The sequence below is a fragment of the Rhinoderma darwinii genome, chromosome 1 (assembly GCF_050947455.1).
Source record: "Rhinoderma darwinii isolate aRhiDar2 chromosome 1, aRhiDar2.hap1, whole genome shotgun sequence".
Classification (NCBI taxonomy): Eukaryota; Metazoa; Chordata; class Amphibia; order Anura; family Rhinodermatidae; genus Rhinoderma; species Rhinoderma darwinii.
Genome location: NC_134687.1, coordinates 363,859,073 through 363,872,457, shown reverse-complemented (window position 1 = coordinate 363,872,457; position 13,385 = coordinate 363,859,073). Strand labels below are relative to the sequence as shown.

The 13,385-nt window shown below is 43.2% G+C and overlaps 1 protein-coding gene across 1 annotated transcript in view; it reads left to right on the top strand.

The window, feature by feature from the left end:
- Nucleotides 1–13,385, top strand: part of LOC142652040 (programmed cell death 1 ligand 2-like) — a 123,920-nt gene that overhangs the window by 36,913 nt on the left and 73,622 nt on the right. The window contains exon 4 of the mRNA XM_075827416.1: nucleotides 12,778–12,825. Coding sequence (XP_075683531.1) covers nucleotides 12,778–12,825 — 48 coding nt within the window. The remainder of the gene's footprint in view (nucleotides 1–12,777; nucleotides 12,826–13,385) is intronic.

The following is a 13,385-nucleotide window of genomic DNA, read 5'->3' as shown; positions in this document are numbered from 1 at the left end:
AACCCCTTGTTTATGGTCGGGGACCTGGTGTGGCTATCGTCTAAGAACTTGCGCCTTAAAGTCCCGTCCAAGAAGTTTGCTCCCCGGTTTATAGGGCTGTACAAGGTAATTGAAGTCCTCAATCCTGTCTTCTTCCGACTGGAGTTGCCCCCATCTTTTCGAGTACACGACGTGTTTCATGCCTCCCTCCTTAAACGCTGCTCCCCGTCCTTGGCTCCATCGAGGAAACCTCCTGTCCACGTTCTCATCCCTGAGGGGGTAGAATTCGAGGTGGCCAAGATTGTGGACAGCAAGATGGTCCAAGGCTCCCTCCAGTACCTGGTCCATTGGAGAGGATACGGGCCTGAGGAGAGGACTTGGGTACCCGCCCGGGATGTTCACGCTGGGGTATTGGTCAGGAGGTTCCACCTTCGTTTCCCCAATAAACCAGGTCCATCTAGAAAGGGTCTGGTGGCCCCTCATAAAAGGGGGGGTACTGTTAAGGATCTGCCAGGCACAGCTTCTGTATCCACACCCATAGGTAATCAGTCTGCACCTGCTTCTATGTCTGTGAGACTGACTCCATCTTCCACCACTCAGGATGGCAGGCTTAGGAGTGGGAGAGCCTATCACAGCCTGGCCAGACGGAGCTAGCTCCCGCCCTCTGTCTATTTATACCTGCCTTTCCTGTTCCTCCTTGCTTGTGATTCTTCTCGTTTTGTTTCCTGGCCCTGCTGCAGCTTCTTTAACCATTTGACCCTGCTTCATATTGACCCTGGCTTACTGACTACTCTCCTGCTCTGCGTTTGGTACCTCGTACACTCCTGGTTTTACTCGGCTTGTTCACTACTCTCCTGCTCTGCGTTTGGTACCTCGTACACTCCTGGTTTGACTCGGCTCGTTCACCACTCTTGTTGCTCACGGCGTTGCCGTGGGAAACTGCCCCTTTTCCCTTGCTTCTGTGTACCCTTGTCTGTTTGTCTGTCGGGCACTTATTGAGCGTAGGGACCGTCGCCCAGTTGTACCCCGTCGCCTAGGGCGGGTCGTTGCAAGTAGGCAGGTACTGAGTGGCGGGTAGATTAGGGCTCACTTGTCTGTTTCCTTACCCCCATCATTACAATAGGTTAGTGAAGTAGACTGGCATTTAAATGGAAAACTGGTTTTGCATTGTTCCGCCAGGGTGTCGGGTAATGTCCTATGAAGTAACTCAGATATATCAAGGTTTACTTTAAATGTACTTAATTCACCAAACCTGGCGAATTCCGTATAAATGCTGAGTAGACTGATGGTAGGTGAGGAAACATACATGAAGATGTCATTTACAAAGTGTCCAAGCTTACTGAGCCACCAGACAAGGCAAGTCCATGTTTAGCAGCTTTCTGGCTCAAGGCGCTCTTTAGTTTAAAGTTAAAAGGGTATTCCCAGAATCGACAATTATCACCTATCCACAGGTTCTTTACTGTACTTTACAAATGTGCAAACAATTTTTTTAATACCTTAGATATGATCATTTTAAATTTCAAGCAGAAGGATAGGCCATCAATAGCGGATTGATCGGGGTCCGAATGCCAGGACCCCCGCTGATCAGCTGTTTGAAAGGGGCCACAATGCTCGTACGAACGCTGCTTCCCCTTCATTCTGGTCACTGCTCGTATTGTGAACACAGCAGTAGCGTTGGTTCACAGTATTACAGCCTTCTCCCATTCACTTCAGTGGGAGAAGGCTGTAATACTATGAATCGCCGCTACTTTTGTGTCGGCGATTCACAATACAAGCAGTGACCGGAATGAAGGGAAGCAGCACTCGTACGAGCGCTGCGGCCCCTTCAAAGCATCTGATCGGAGGGGGTCCCGCCAGTCGGACCCCGAGCGATCAGCTATTGATGGCCTATCCTGAGGCTAGGCCATTAATTTTTACTGGTTGGAAAACCCCTTTGGCCACTTTTGACCTTCCTGACAGAGCCCCATTCTTCAAATCTGACATGTTTCACTTTATGTGGTAATAACTTCGGAATGCTTTTACCTATCCAAGCGATTCTGAGACTGTTTTCTCGTGATACATTGGACATTATGTTACTGGCAAAATTTGCACGGTAGATTTAGTATTTAATTGTGAAAAACACCAAAATGTAGTGGAAAAATGTCAAAAATTAGCATCTTTCTAAATTTAAATGTATCTGCTTGTAAGTTAGGCAGTTAAACACACACAATTGTTGCTAATTAACATCACCCATATGTCTACTTTAGATTGGCACAGTTTTTTTTTAACATCCTTTTATTTTTCTAGGACGTCACAAGGCTTAGAACTTTAGCAGCAATTTCTCACATTTTTAAGAAAATTTCAAAAGGCTATTTTTACAGGGCCCAGTTCAGTTGTGAAGTGGCTGTTAGGGCCTTATATATTAGAAACCCCCAAAAAGTCACCCCATTTTAAAAACTTCACCCCTCAAAGTATTCAAAACAGCATTTTGAAAGTGTATTAACCCTTTAGACGTTTCACAAGAATTAAAGCAAAGAAGAGGTGCAATTTACAAATTTCCTTTTTTTTTTTGCATAAATTCATTTTTAATCCATTTATATTTATTACCCAGGTTCTGCAGTTTTAGGAAATATCCTACATATGGTCCTAGTGTGGTAATAGACTGAAGCACCGGCCTCAGAATTAAAGGAGCACCTAGTGGATTTTGGGGCCTTCTTTTAATTAGAATATATTTTAGGCACCATGTCAGGTTTGAAGGGCTCTTGAGGTGCCAAAACAGTGGAAACCGCCCACAAGTGACCCCATTTGTATAACTACACCCCTCAAGAAAATGATCTAGGGGTATAGTGAGCATTTTGACCCCACAGGTTTATTGCAGAAATTATTGAAAGTAGGCCGTGAAAATGAAAATCTATATTCTTTCATAGAAAATGTAGGTTTAGCTAATTTTTTCTCATTTCCACAAGGACTAAAGGAGAAAAAGGACCGCAACGTTTGTAAAGCAATTTCTCCCGAGTAAAACAATACCCCACACGTGGTCATAAACGGCTGTTTGGACACACAGCAGGGCTTAGAAGGGAAAGAGCACCATTTGGCTTTTGGAGCTCAAATTTAGCAGGGATGGTTTGCGGAGGCAATGTCGCATTTGCAAAGCCCCTGAGGGACCAAAACAGTGAAAATGCCTCCATTTAGGAAACTAAACCCCTTGAAGAATTTATCTAGGGGTGTAGTGAGAATTTTGACCCCACAGGTGTTTTATATATTCTATTAGAATTGGGCAGTGAAATTAAAAACAAACCTTTTTCTTCAATAAAGGAAAAAAAGAACCCCAACATTTGTAAAGCAACTTCTCTGGAGTACGGAAATACCCCATATGTGGTCATAAACAGCTGTTTGGGCACACGGCAAGGATCAGAAGAGAAGGAGCGCCATTTGGCTTTTGGAGCCCAGATTTTTCTGAATTGGTTTCTTGAGACCATGTCGCTTTTGCAAAGCCCCTAAGGTACCAGTACAGTGGAAACTCCCCGAAAGTGACTTCATTTCAGATACTGCACCCCTTGAGGAATTAATCTAGGGGTGTAGAGAGCATTTTGACCCCACAGGTGTTTCATAGATTTTATTTGAATTGTGCAGTGAAAATAAAAATGAAATTTGTTTCCAATAAGATGTAGCTTTAGCTCAAAATTTTTCATTTTCTCCAAAAATAAAGGAGAAAAAGCACACCAAAGTTTGTAAAGCAATTTCGCCCGAGTACGGCAATACCCCATATGTGGTCATAAACTGCTGTTTTGACACACGGCAGGACTCAGAAGGGAAGGAGCGCCATTTGACTTTTGGAGTGCAGATTTATGACAATATGCGGTTCCCAGCTTGTGCCTCCATAACAAGACAGCTCTCTAATTATTATGCGGTCTTTCCCGGTTTTAGAATCACCCTACATGGGGCACTAATCTTTTGCCTGGACATTCGACAGGGCTCAGGAGTGAAAGAGTACCATGCGAAGTTGAGGCCTAAGTTGGCTACTTACACAGTATTGGTTCACAATTGCAGGGCTCTGATGTGAAATAATAAAAGAAACCCCTGAGAAATTATCCCATTTTGGAAACTACACCCCTCAAGGCATTTACTAAGGGGTGTAGTGAGCATTTTCACCGCGCAGGTCTTTTCCATAAATGATTGCGCTGCGGATGGTGCAAAGTATAAATTAAAATTTTTCCCCAGATATGCCTTTTCAGTGGCAAATATGTCATTCCCAGCTTATGCCACTGGAGACACACACCCCAAAAATTGTTAAAAGGGTTCTCCCGGGTATGGCGATACCATATATGTGGAAGTAAACAGCTGTTTGGGCACGCTATAGGGCTCAGAAGGGAGGGAGCAACATTTGGCTTTTGGAGCGTGGATTTTGCTTGGTAGTAGTTTTGTTTGGAGTTTTACTGGTATTTCAGTTTATAATGTGGGGGTACATGTAATCTGGGCAGAGTACATCAGGGGCATAGTCAGGTGGTATAATAATGGGGTAAAAAAAAAAACAATAAAGTAATCCATAGATGTGTGTTACGCTGTAACATAATCCTTTATGCACAGGTCAGTGTCGCAGTGATAAATGTCCTTCCTTATCCGCCTTTTGGTCTACACTCCGCACCTTTGCAGTTTGGGGAATTTTGCTGGGAAAGTGTTGTCCTGGTATAATACGGGCACCCTCGTCTCCAGCACATATGTTTGAGCCCCCCACCTTCCTGGTTCCCTAATTTTAGGGCCTCGATAAATCGCCTCTTGAAACAGAAGAAATGTTCCCCTCGGGCTGCACAACTGCATATTTTTATTTCCCAACTTATGGGAGCCTTAAATAATTTAATTTTTTCATAGACGTAGTAGTATGAGGGCTGTTTTTTTGCAGGACGATCTGTAGATATTATTGGTACCATTTTGGGGTACATACGACTTTTTCATCACTTTTGACCCTATTTTTTGGGAGGCAAGATGACCATAAAACAGCGATTCTGCCATAGTTTTGTAATTTTTTTTATACAGCGTTCACCATGTGTTTTAAATTACATATTAACTTTATTCTGCGGGTCAGTATGATTCCGGCGATACCTAATTTATAGCACTTTTATATGTTTTACAACTTTTTGCACAATAAAATTACTTTTGTTGTGAGAACCATAACTTTTAAATTTTTTCGTCAACGGAGCTGTATGAGGGCTTGTTTTTTGCTAGACGAGCTATAGCTTTTATAGGTACCATTTTTGGATACATGCAATGTTTTGATCACTTTTTATTTACATTTATTTATTTACTGGAATTGTTTTTTTACAGGTTTTTTTTTACGCCGTTCACCGCGTGGAATAAATGACACATTATATTTTTAAAGTTTAGGCTGTTACGGTCACGGCGATACCAAATATGTATTGTCTATTTCTTTTTTTCAATAACAAAGGACTAATAAAGTGAAAAAGGGCGATTGTGTTTTATTTTATTACTTGAAAATTTTATTATATTTTTTACAACTTTTTTTTCACTTTTTTTACACTTTTTTTTTAGACTTTTCTTTAGTCCCACTAGGGGACTTGAAGGTCCAACTGTTAGATTTTTTTTATAATACATTGCACTACCTATGTAGTGCAATGTATTAGATCTGTCAGTCATTCACTGACAGCAAGCCGATTAGGCTTCGCCTTCGGGCGGGCCCTAATCGGCTTCCGTAATGGCAGAGCAGTAGGCCATTGTTAGGGCTCCTGTTGCCATAGCAGCAGTCGCCAGCCCCGATTGCATAGCAGGGTTGGCGATCTGTGACAACCACTAAGATGCAGCGATCTCTTTCTATCGCTGCATCTAAGGGGTTAATGGCAGGTATCGGCACTAGCACAGGTTCCTGCCGTTACAGGTGGATGTCAGCTGTAACATACAGCTGACATACACCGCTGATGACGCTGGCTCAGCTCCTAAGCCGGCGCCATCTTGCCAGCAGATATGGAAGCTTTCAGGCCCCTGCACCGGGCATGGGCTGGAAGTTTTCAGTGAGCTGGTGCCATCCATTTGTCGTAAGTATACGACATTTTGCGGGAAGCACTGACTTTCCATGACGTATACTTACGACAAATGTCAGGAAGGGGTTAAAAGACTTGTGCAAATATTAATCCTGTGTAGAAATGGCCATCTAAGGCTGTGTTTTCACATTGCAGTCAATTTGCAATTTTTTGCGTAATTTTTGGAGAAATGACGGCAAAACCAAATCCCAAATTGTAAGCGATGTGAAAATTCAGCATAACCATTCCCAGATGGATAAGCAGCAACAATTGCTTCTCGGAGATCATGGCTAATGTTCTTTCATAGACACTCATCTGAGAGCCACACACCAAACTGCCAAAAGTTCTGCTTTTCTAGAGGCAGTCACACTTGATGATCGTGCGCAATTGATTAGTAATACCTGGCTTCTAATTACTCCTAATGATTATGGAAGTAGGAAGGGTGTACTTATTTGTCGCAAACCTGGTTTCTGAATGTTGGTTTAATTTTTCGAGAAAATTACTACATAATGAAATCTGTTGAGTTTTTTGTTTCTACCAGAGGTTATTTATTTGTATATAGAAGTTGGTTTGGACCACACAATATTTTTCTAAGTAGAACAAGTCCAATTTTTCTAGCTATTAATCCCATCCCATTTAGCTTGCCTAAATCCTTTTTACAAAGTGGAGCGCAAAACTGAATCCTGAATTCAAGACTTATAGAGGGGTAATATTACATTTGAATCACATGCTTTTATCTCTCTTTTTATACACCCTAAAATCGTATTTACTTTGCAGCTGCTTCTGCTTCTTAACTTACTAGTTACCGTCCTTCTCTTGTTCTGTTACCCCCAGTTTTAGTACATTTAATGTATATGCATTAAAGCTACGCCTAGGTGCATGACCATATTTATCAACACAGAATTTCATCTGCCACCTTCTTGCCCGGCTGCCAGCTTATCTAGGTCTTTTTGAAATATTGTACAATCAAGCTGAGTTTTATCCTACAAAGTTTTGTCTCAAAAGCAAAAACTGACACCTTACCATAAATCTCAGCCGTAAGGGATTACAAAGAAAGGGGCCTAACACAGATCCTTGTGGTACCCCACTTCTGACTTTAGCCCAATCCCTATTCAGCACCCACTAATACACAACTAAACCAAATCAAAGTTGACTACGTATAAGCTCATCATGGAGCTGATACTGTCTATATCTAAATTAAAAAAAGAGACTCGTACCTATAAAGAAGGAGATTGGACCTTCATAGACCTTGGCACAGACTACTGCAGTATAGCATGTGACAAATCCTGTCTGTTTTTCCTTCTATATTGTTATTTATTAAATTGACCATTACATAATAACCAATAAGCTTGTTTGGTTTCTCAGGAACAACTTACTAGTAATATGCAGGGGAGTGATGTTTCTCCTGTGGTTTGTCCTGAACCTTGTATCAATTTACCTAGCCATTTTTCTGGTGATCGTTCTCAATTTAGACATTTTTTTTAGAGAGTTGTAGATTGTATTTTTCTTTGAGGCCTAGGTCTTCGGGGTCAGAGACCCAGAGAGTTAGCGTTATTAAGACTCTGTTGCAAGGGGATCCACAGTCTTTGACTTTTAGTCTTAGGCCTGGAGATCCTGCATTACTAAGTGTGGAAGCATTCCTGACAGCTTTGGGGGTTTTCTATGATGGCCTGAATGCAGCTACTTCAGCAGATGCTCAACTTCAGACTTTGAAACGGAGAGACAGGACAGTAGAAGAATATTCGGCAGAGTTTAGATGGTGGGTTACTGTTAGTGATTGGAATGATGCCGCCCTCCGTAGTCAGTATTTGGGCCTTTCTGATCAGGTAAAAGATGCCATGGTACAATTTTCCTTGGGTGATTCACTTAATAGCCTTATGTATTTAGCCATTAATATTGACAGGCGTATTAGGGAGAGAAGGTTAGAGAGGGAGACTGCTTTGTGTCATCCTCTTATCCTAGTGTGGCTAAGGAGCAGAGGCGTAACTAGGAAACACTGGGCCCCATAGTAAACTTTTGACTGGGGCCCCCTCCCCTGGGTGCCACACACACCCCACCCATGTTGATAGTGCCCCCCTATAAATAGTGCCATACATCCCCCCATGTAGACAGTGTTATACAGCCCCCCCTGCAGACAGTGCTATACAGCCCCCTGTAGACAGTGCTATACAGCGCCCCCTGTAGACAGGGATAAACAGCCTCCCCATACAGTGCTATACAGATCTCCCTGTAGACAGTGCTATACTCCCAAGTATCACAAAGAGGGAGAACCGATGCGGCGTGGAGAGGCAATTTTTTTTCTTTCAAGCCACGCCTCTAATCCCACCCAATCCCTGCCCATACACACCCAGTTTAGCCCACACAGTATTATGCTCCCAAAGTGCCCTCCACACAGTATAATGCCCCCATAGCTGCCACCATACTGTATAATGCCCCCCACAGCTGCCCTCACACCATATAATGCCCCCCATAGCTGCCCCCACAGTATAATGCCACCCATAGCTGTCCCCGCAGTATAATGTCTCCAGTAGATGCCCCCACAGTATATTGCCCCCACAGCATAATGCCCCCATAGCTGCCCCCACACAGTATAATGCCCCCCATAGCTGCCCCCACAATATAATGTCCCCATAGCTGCCCCCACAGTATAATGCCATCCATAGCTGTCCCCACAGTATAATTCCCCCACAGTATAATGGCCCCATAGTGCCTAATAGAAAAATAATAACATAATTACTTACCTATCCTCGTTTCCACGACGGGTGGGAGATCCTTCTCCTCCGGTCTGTGCTGTGAGTGACTCGGTGCAGACAGGCGCAATGATGTCACTACATCGCGCCTGCCTGCGCCGAGCCGCTCACGGTAGTAGCGATCAGCGGGACCAACACAGTCAGCGCTGTGTGGCTACGGGGGCCCTGTGGGCCCCCCAGGCTTGAAGGCCCAGTCGCAATTGCGACTGTTGCGACCCGTAGAGCTACACCACTGTTACAGTAGCCTACAGCAGAGCAGGGAGATACTTCCCTGCTCTGTCATAGTGTTTAATAGCATCTGCGTCCGGAGAACGCAGCCACTATTGAATGTGGCGTCACTACCGCTGTAGCAGCCATAGCGGCTGGTAGCGACGCCTCCGGGCATGGGGGGATGTGTGACGGCTGGCAGCACTGGCCCCCTCATGCCACGGGCAATTATCGGCAACGAACGTTCTGTAAACACTTGTCTGCCCGATAATCGACCAGTGTAAAACCCCCTTTAGAGTGTCATGGTAGTAAGTTGGTGGGTCCTCCAGGTATCACCAAGATGTGTAAGACCTTGTCTAGATCTGTTTGTTGGCCAGATATGAGGAGAGATGTGGAAAGATAGAAGAAGATATGAGGAGAGATGTGGAAAGGTTTGTTGGGGAATGTGACATCTGTGCTCGCAATAATCATCTAGAGCTTTACCTTTAGGTTAGTTAAAACCTTTGCCCACTAACAGGAAACAATGGACATACATATCCATGCAATTTATTGCCCAGATTTGGGGGGGGGGGGGAGAGATACCATTTTGGTTGTTGTAGACAGGTTCAGTAAAATGGCCCATTTTATACCCTTGTCTAGCTTGCCCTCTGCTGATAAGCTGGCTACTCACTTTGTTCAACAAGTGGTGAGACTTCATGGTATTCCTGAAAATGTTGTATCTGAAAGAGATTCACAGTTTTTGACTAGATTTTGGAAGGCCTTTTGTGCAAACTTAAGTATTGCTTTGAGTTTTCCTCACCGCCTAATATAGATATGTCAATGAAGATTTTTTTCATATTTTTGATACTCAAAAGTTGCAATTTGCATCTTTTAATCTTCGGTTATATATCTAGCTATGATGCAGGCAATACACATTTGCTCTCTGATCACCTCCCAAAAAATCTACCTGTCAATATAATTAGTATTACTAGGTTGGTGATCACTACTATATATTTTTTATTATAATTGTGATTGGGTCCAGTTTTTGCCATTGCAGAGTTTGCTTATAACAATTGGTGTCATGCATCATCTAATGTCTCTCCACCTTTCTGTAATGATGATTTTCACTCTGAGGCATCTTCATTTACCGGCATTGTGGGTTCTGACATTCCATTGCTCAGACTGAGGATTAAGATGTTGAAGTCAGTGTGGAGTTAAGTCCATGGGGTTTTAGGCTCAGCTGCCCTTCGTGCTAAACGCAAGCTTGATCGCCTTAGCAGAGTGCGTTTGTCCACTAAAAATATCCAGCTAAGACAACCACGTGGCAAGTTGGGGCCTAGATATTTTTGGTCCTTTTAAGATTTTAAAACAAAATAATCCAGTCTCCTTTATCTTGGATTTTCACCACAAAGCATGAAAATACCCAGGAATTTTCATTGTTGTCTTTTTAAGCCTGCCGCTACTTTCAGAAGGGCGATCTGTAGACCTCCTCCTGTTTTGGTCGTTGGTCAGCCTGAGTATGTGGTCCAGAGAATCCTTGATTATAAGTGGCATGGCAGACAACTCCATTACCACGTTTATTAGCAGGGCTATGGCCCAGAGGAAGAAACATCCATGCTGATAGATTGATAGGAGCCTTTCATACAGCCAATCCAGATAAACCCAGGATTAAAGGGAATGTGTTGCCAGAAAAACATGTTTTTTTTTTTAAATTTAAACATTTAGTGTGTGGGTGATTAAACATTGTTCACATTTTTTTTTTTTTTTTTGGCATGAGCCAGGAAATATTATAAATTATTTCTAATTTATAATACTACCCATTTTTGGCCACTAGATGGGGCTGTTCCCAAATTGCAGCATTGCAACATTGGGTTAAAAGCCCTCGCTCTAGTGAGCTCTCAGCATCCACCCCTCCTTTATCCTGGCTAGTGCCGGGATAAACGAGGGGTTTGAAAGGTTTAATCTCCTACACTGTGTGTCGCCATTTTTTGAGGTAACCCACAGTGTAGTAGGTTTACATACAGTAGTAAACACACACAAACACTAACATACATTGAAATCTCTTACCTGCTCCTGCCGCCGCGGCTCCCTCCGGCCCGTCCGCTCCGTTTGCTGCCGCTGTTCCATGTGCACAAGTCCGGAAGCCGCGACCGGAAGTAGTAATATTACTGTCCGGCCGCGACTTCCGGTCCACAGGAAAATGGCGCCGGACGGCGCCAATTTCGAATAGGACTGTGTGGGAGCGGCGCATGCGCAGTTCCCACACAGACGCCGTACACGGCAGTCAATGGGACGGGAGCCGTTCGCAGTCCCTATGGGACTGTGGCTGCCGTATTCCATGTCTGTGTGTGTCGTTAATCGACACACACAGAAATGGAACAAAAAATGGCAGCCCCCATAGGGAAGAAAAAGTGTAAAAATAAGAAACAGTAAAACACAAACACACAAATGAATATAAACGTTTTTATTAAAGCACTAACATCTTTAACATATAAAAAAATTATTTGCGATGACACTGTTCCTTTAAGGGCTCTTCAGCCCTCCTTGAGGGGGGGGGGGGGTAATGTTACAATTAGCAGCAGGACTGCTGCTAATCAATGATTTCAGGTTCTCTCTGTGCTGCTAGGCAATGCCTTTGGTCTGAGTCTGGATTTGTTAATCATTTAGCTTTGCCTGGCTAATTAGGGCGGAGTACTTTTCTTGGGCCTATATATTTTTCAGGCCTGGATTACTCAGGTGATAGTTATACTGTTTCTGGCATGTGCAAACTCTTTCCGGATTCTTTTTTATGACTTTGTTCTTGTATCTGTTTGTACTGTGCGACTTGTTGGTCCTCTGAGAGATCTAATTTTTGTATAGTGGTTTTATGTGTATCCTGGGATCAGTAGTTCCACTGGTTTGTTTGCCTTCCCTGTGTGTTCAGTCTGCTGCCGAGCTGATGTCTACCCTGCTGTGGGATAATATTCAGATAGGGTGTAGTGAGTGCTGTAAATTCTTGTCCACTGTCTATTCATTTGTTAACTGCTTGCATGCTATTCAACTGACATACATTCCATTTATGCATTGACTCCACCTTCTACTACTATGGTTGTTCGGTTCCTCTCGTCTACTGGTGAGTTACTTGTGCCTGTTGTGTAGTTTTGCTTGTCTTTAGCATCATCAGCGGCGTAACACTTGGACACTCTGAAGAGGACCTAATTCTGGTTTTACACCAAATACCTGGGGTGTAATAGAACTTGTGTAGAAAAAAAGAATTGTGTTACCCTGTGAGAGTGATTGGTAAAATATATATTCAAATTTGTGCATATACTCTGCCACTATTCTTCTGAAATCACTCCGATATCGTTTTTCTATTTGAATTTACTTGTAAATACGCTCCTTTTATTATTAGTATAATTTAATCTATTATACAACTAATAAGGTCCCTAACTCGTGATTTTCCACTGTGCACTTATGAGTATTTTTAACATGTCTGGAGAGATCTTGAATCTGCAGGTACCTAAAGGCCAGACCTTTTAACTCCCCTAGGTTTCTCTTAATGGACTCAAAAGATCTCAGTTTACCCTTGTCAATAAACTGGTGAACATATCAAAAGCCCCCTAAGGTCCAAAAATATGATTTCTAAATTTATATGCTCTTCAAGATACCTATTTTACCAGAAATGTGTGGCAGTCATAGAGTTAAGCACCCCAATGTATTCTTTCATTTTGTTCCAAGTTTTAACTAATAATATTACCATTGGAAGCCGTCCCATCTGACTCTCACTCAGTTGGTGTGACTCCAATAGTACAAAAATATCCGGCTTTGGTCCTTCACTCTTTCTAACCAGAGTGTCAAACTTTTACTTTCAGGGCTTCTTACTCATGCATCAAACTATAACAGATATCCACAGAGGAACGGTAAGATTGGTAAACGTTATAAGAATACACAGTTTTTCATAACCAAAGCTTATATTTGAAACTTCAATATACTTTGTGATTCAATTCTTTTCTATTTTCAAGCTTTGAGGTCTTTTCCGCCTTCTATGGATGCCTGTGGTGGGGAGGAGTTGTATGAAGAAAGTGCTGAGCATGCATGTAGCCATACAAATCTATAGGCTCATAGACCAGCATGGAGCAGGCTGCATGCAACTCCCCCACATTAAGCCTCATCATAAGCGGAGAAAATTTGAGCATGGTCTACATAAGATAACAGTTGTCCGACTCCCCCATAAATTTGTACGCTTAGACCAGGGGTCTCAAGCACGCAGCCCGCATGCGGCCCCTGGGGCTGTCATCTGCGGCCCGTGAGACTCTGGAATTGTCAGGGTCTTCCCCAGAGCGGAGTCCCGAGCAGAGCGCTAGTACAGGCTCTGCTCCAGGACTCTGTGGAATTCCCTGACATAGCTGTCCATATATGGACAGTGTGTCAGGGTTTTCCCCAGAGCGGAGTCCCGAGCAGAGCACTAGTATCGGCTCTG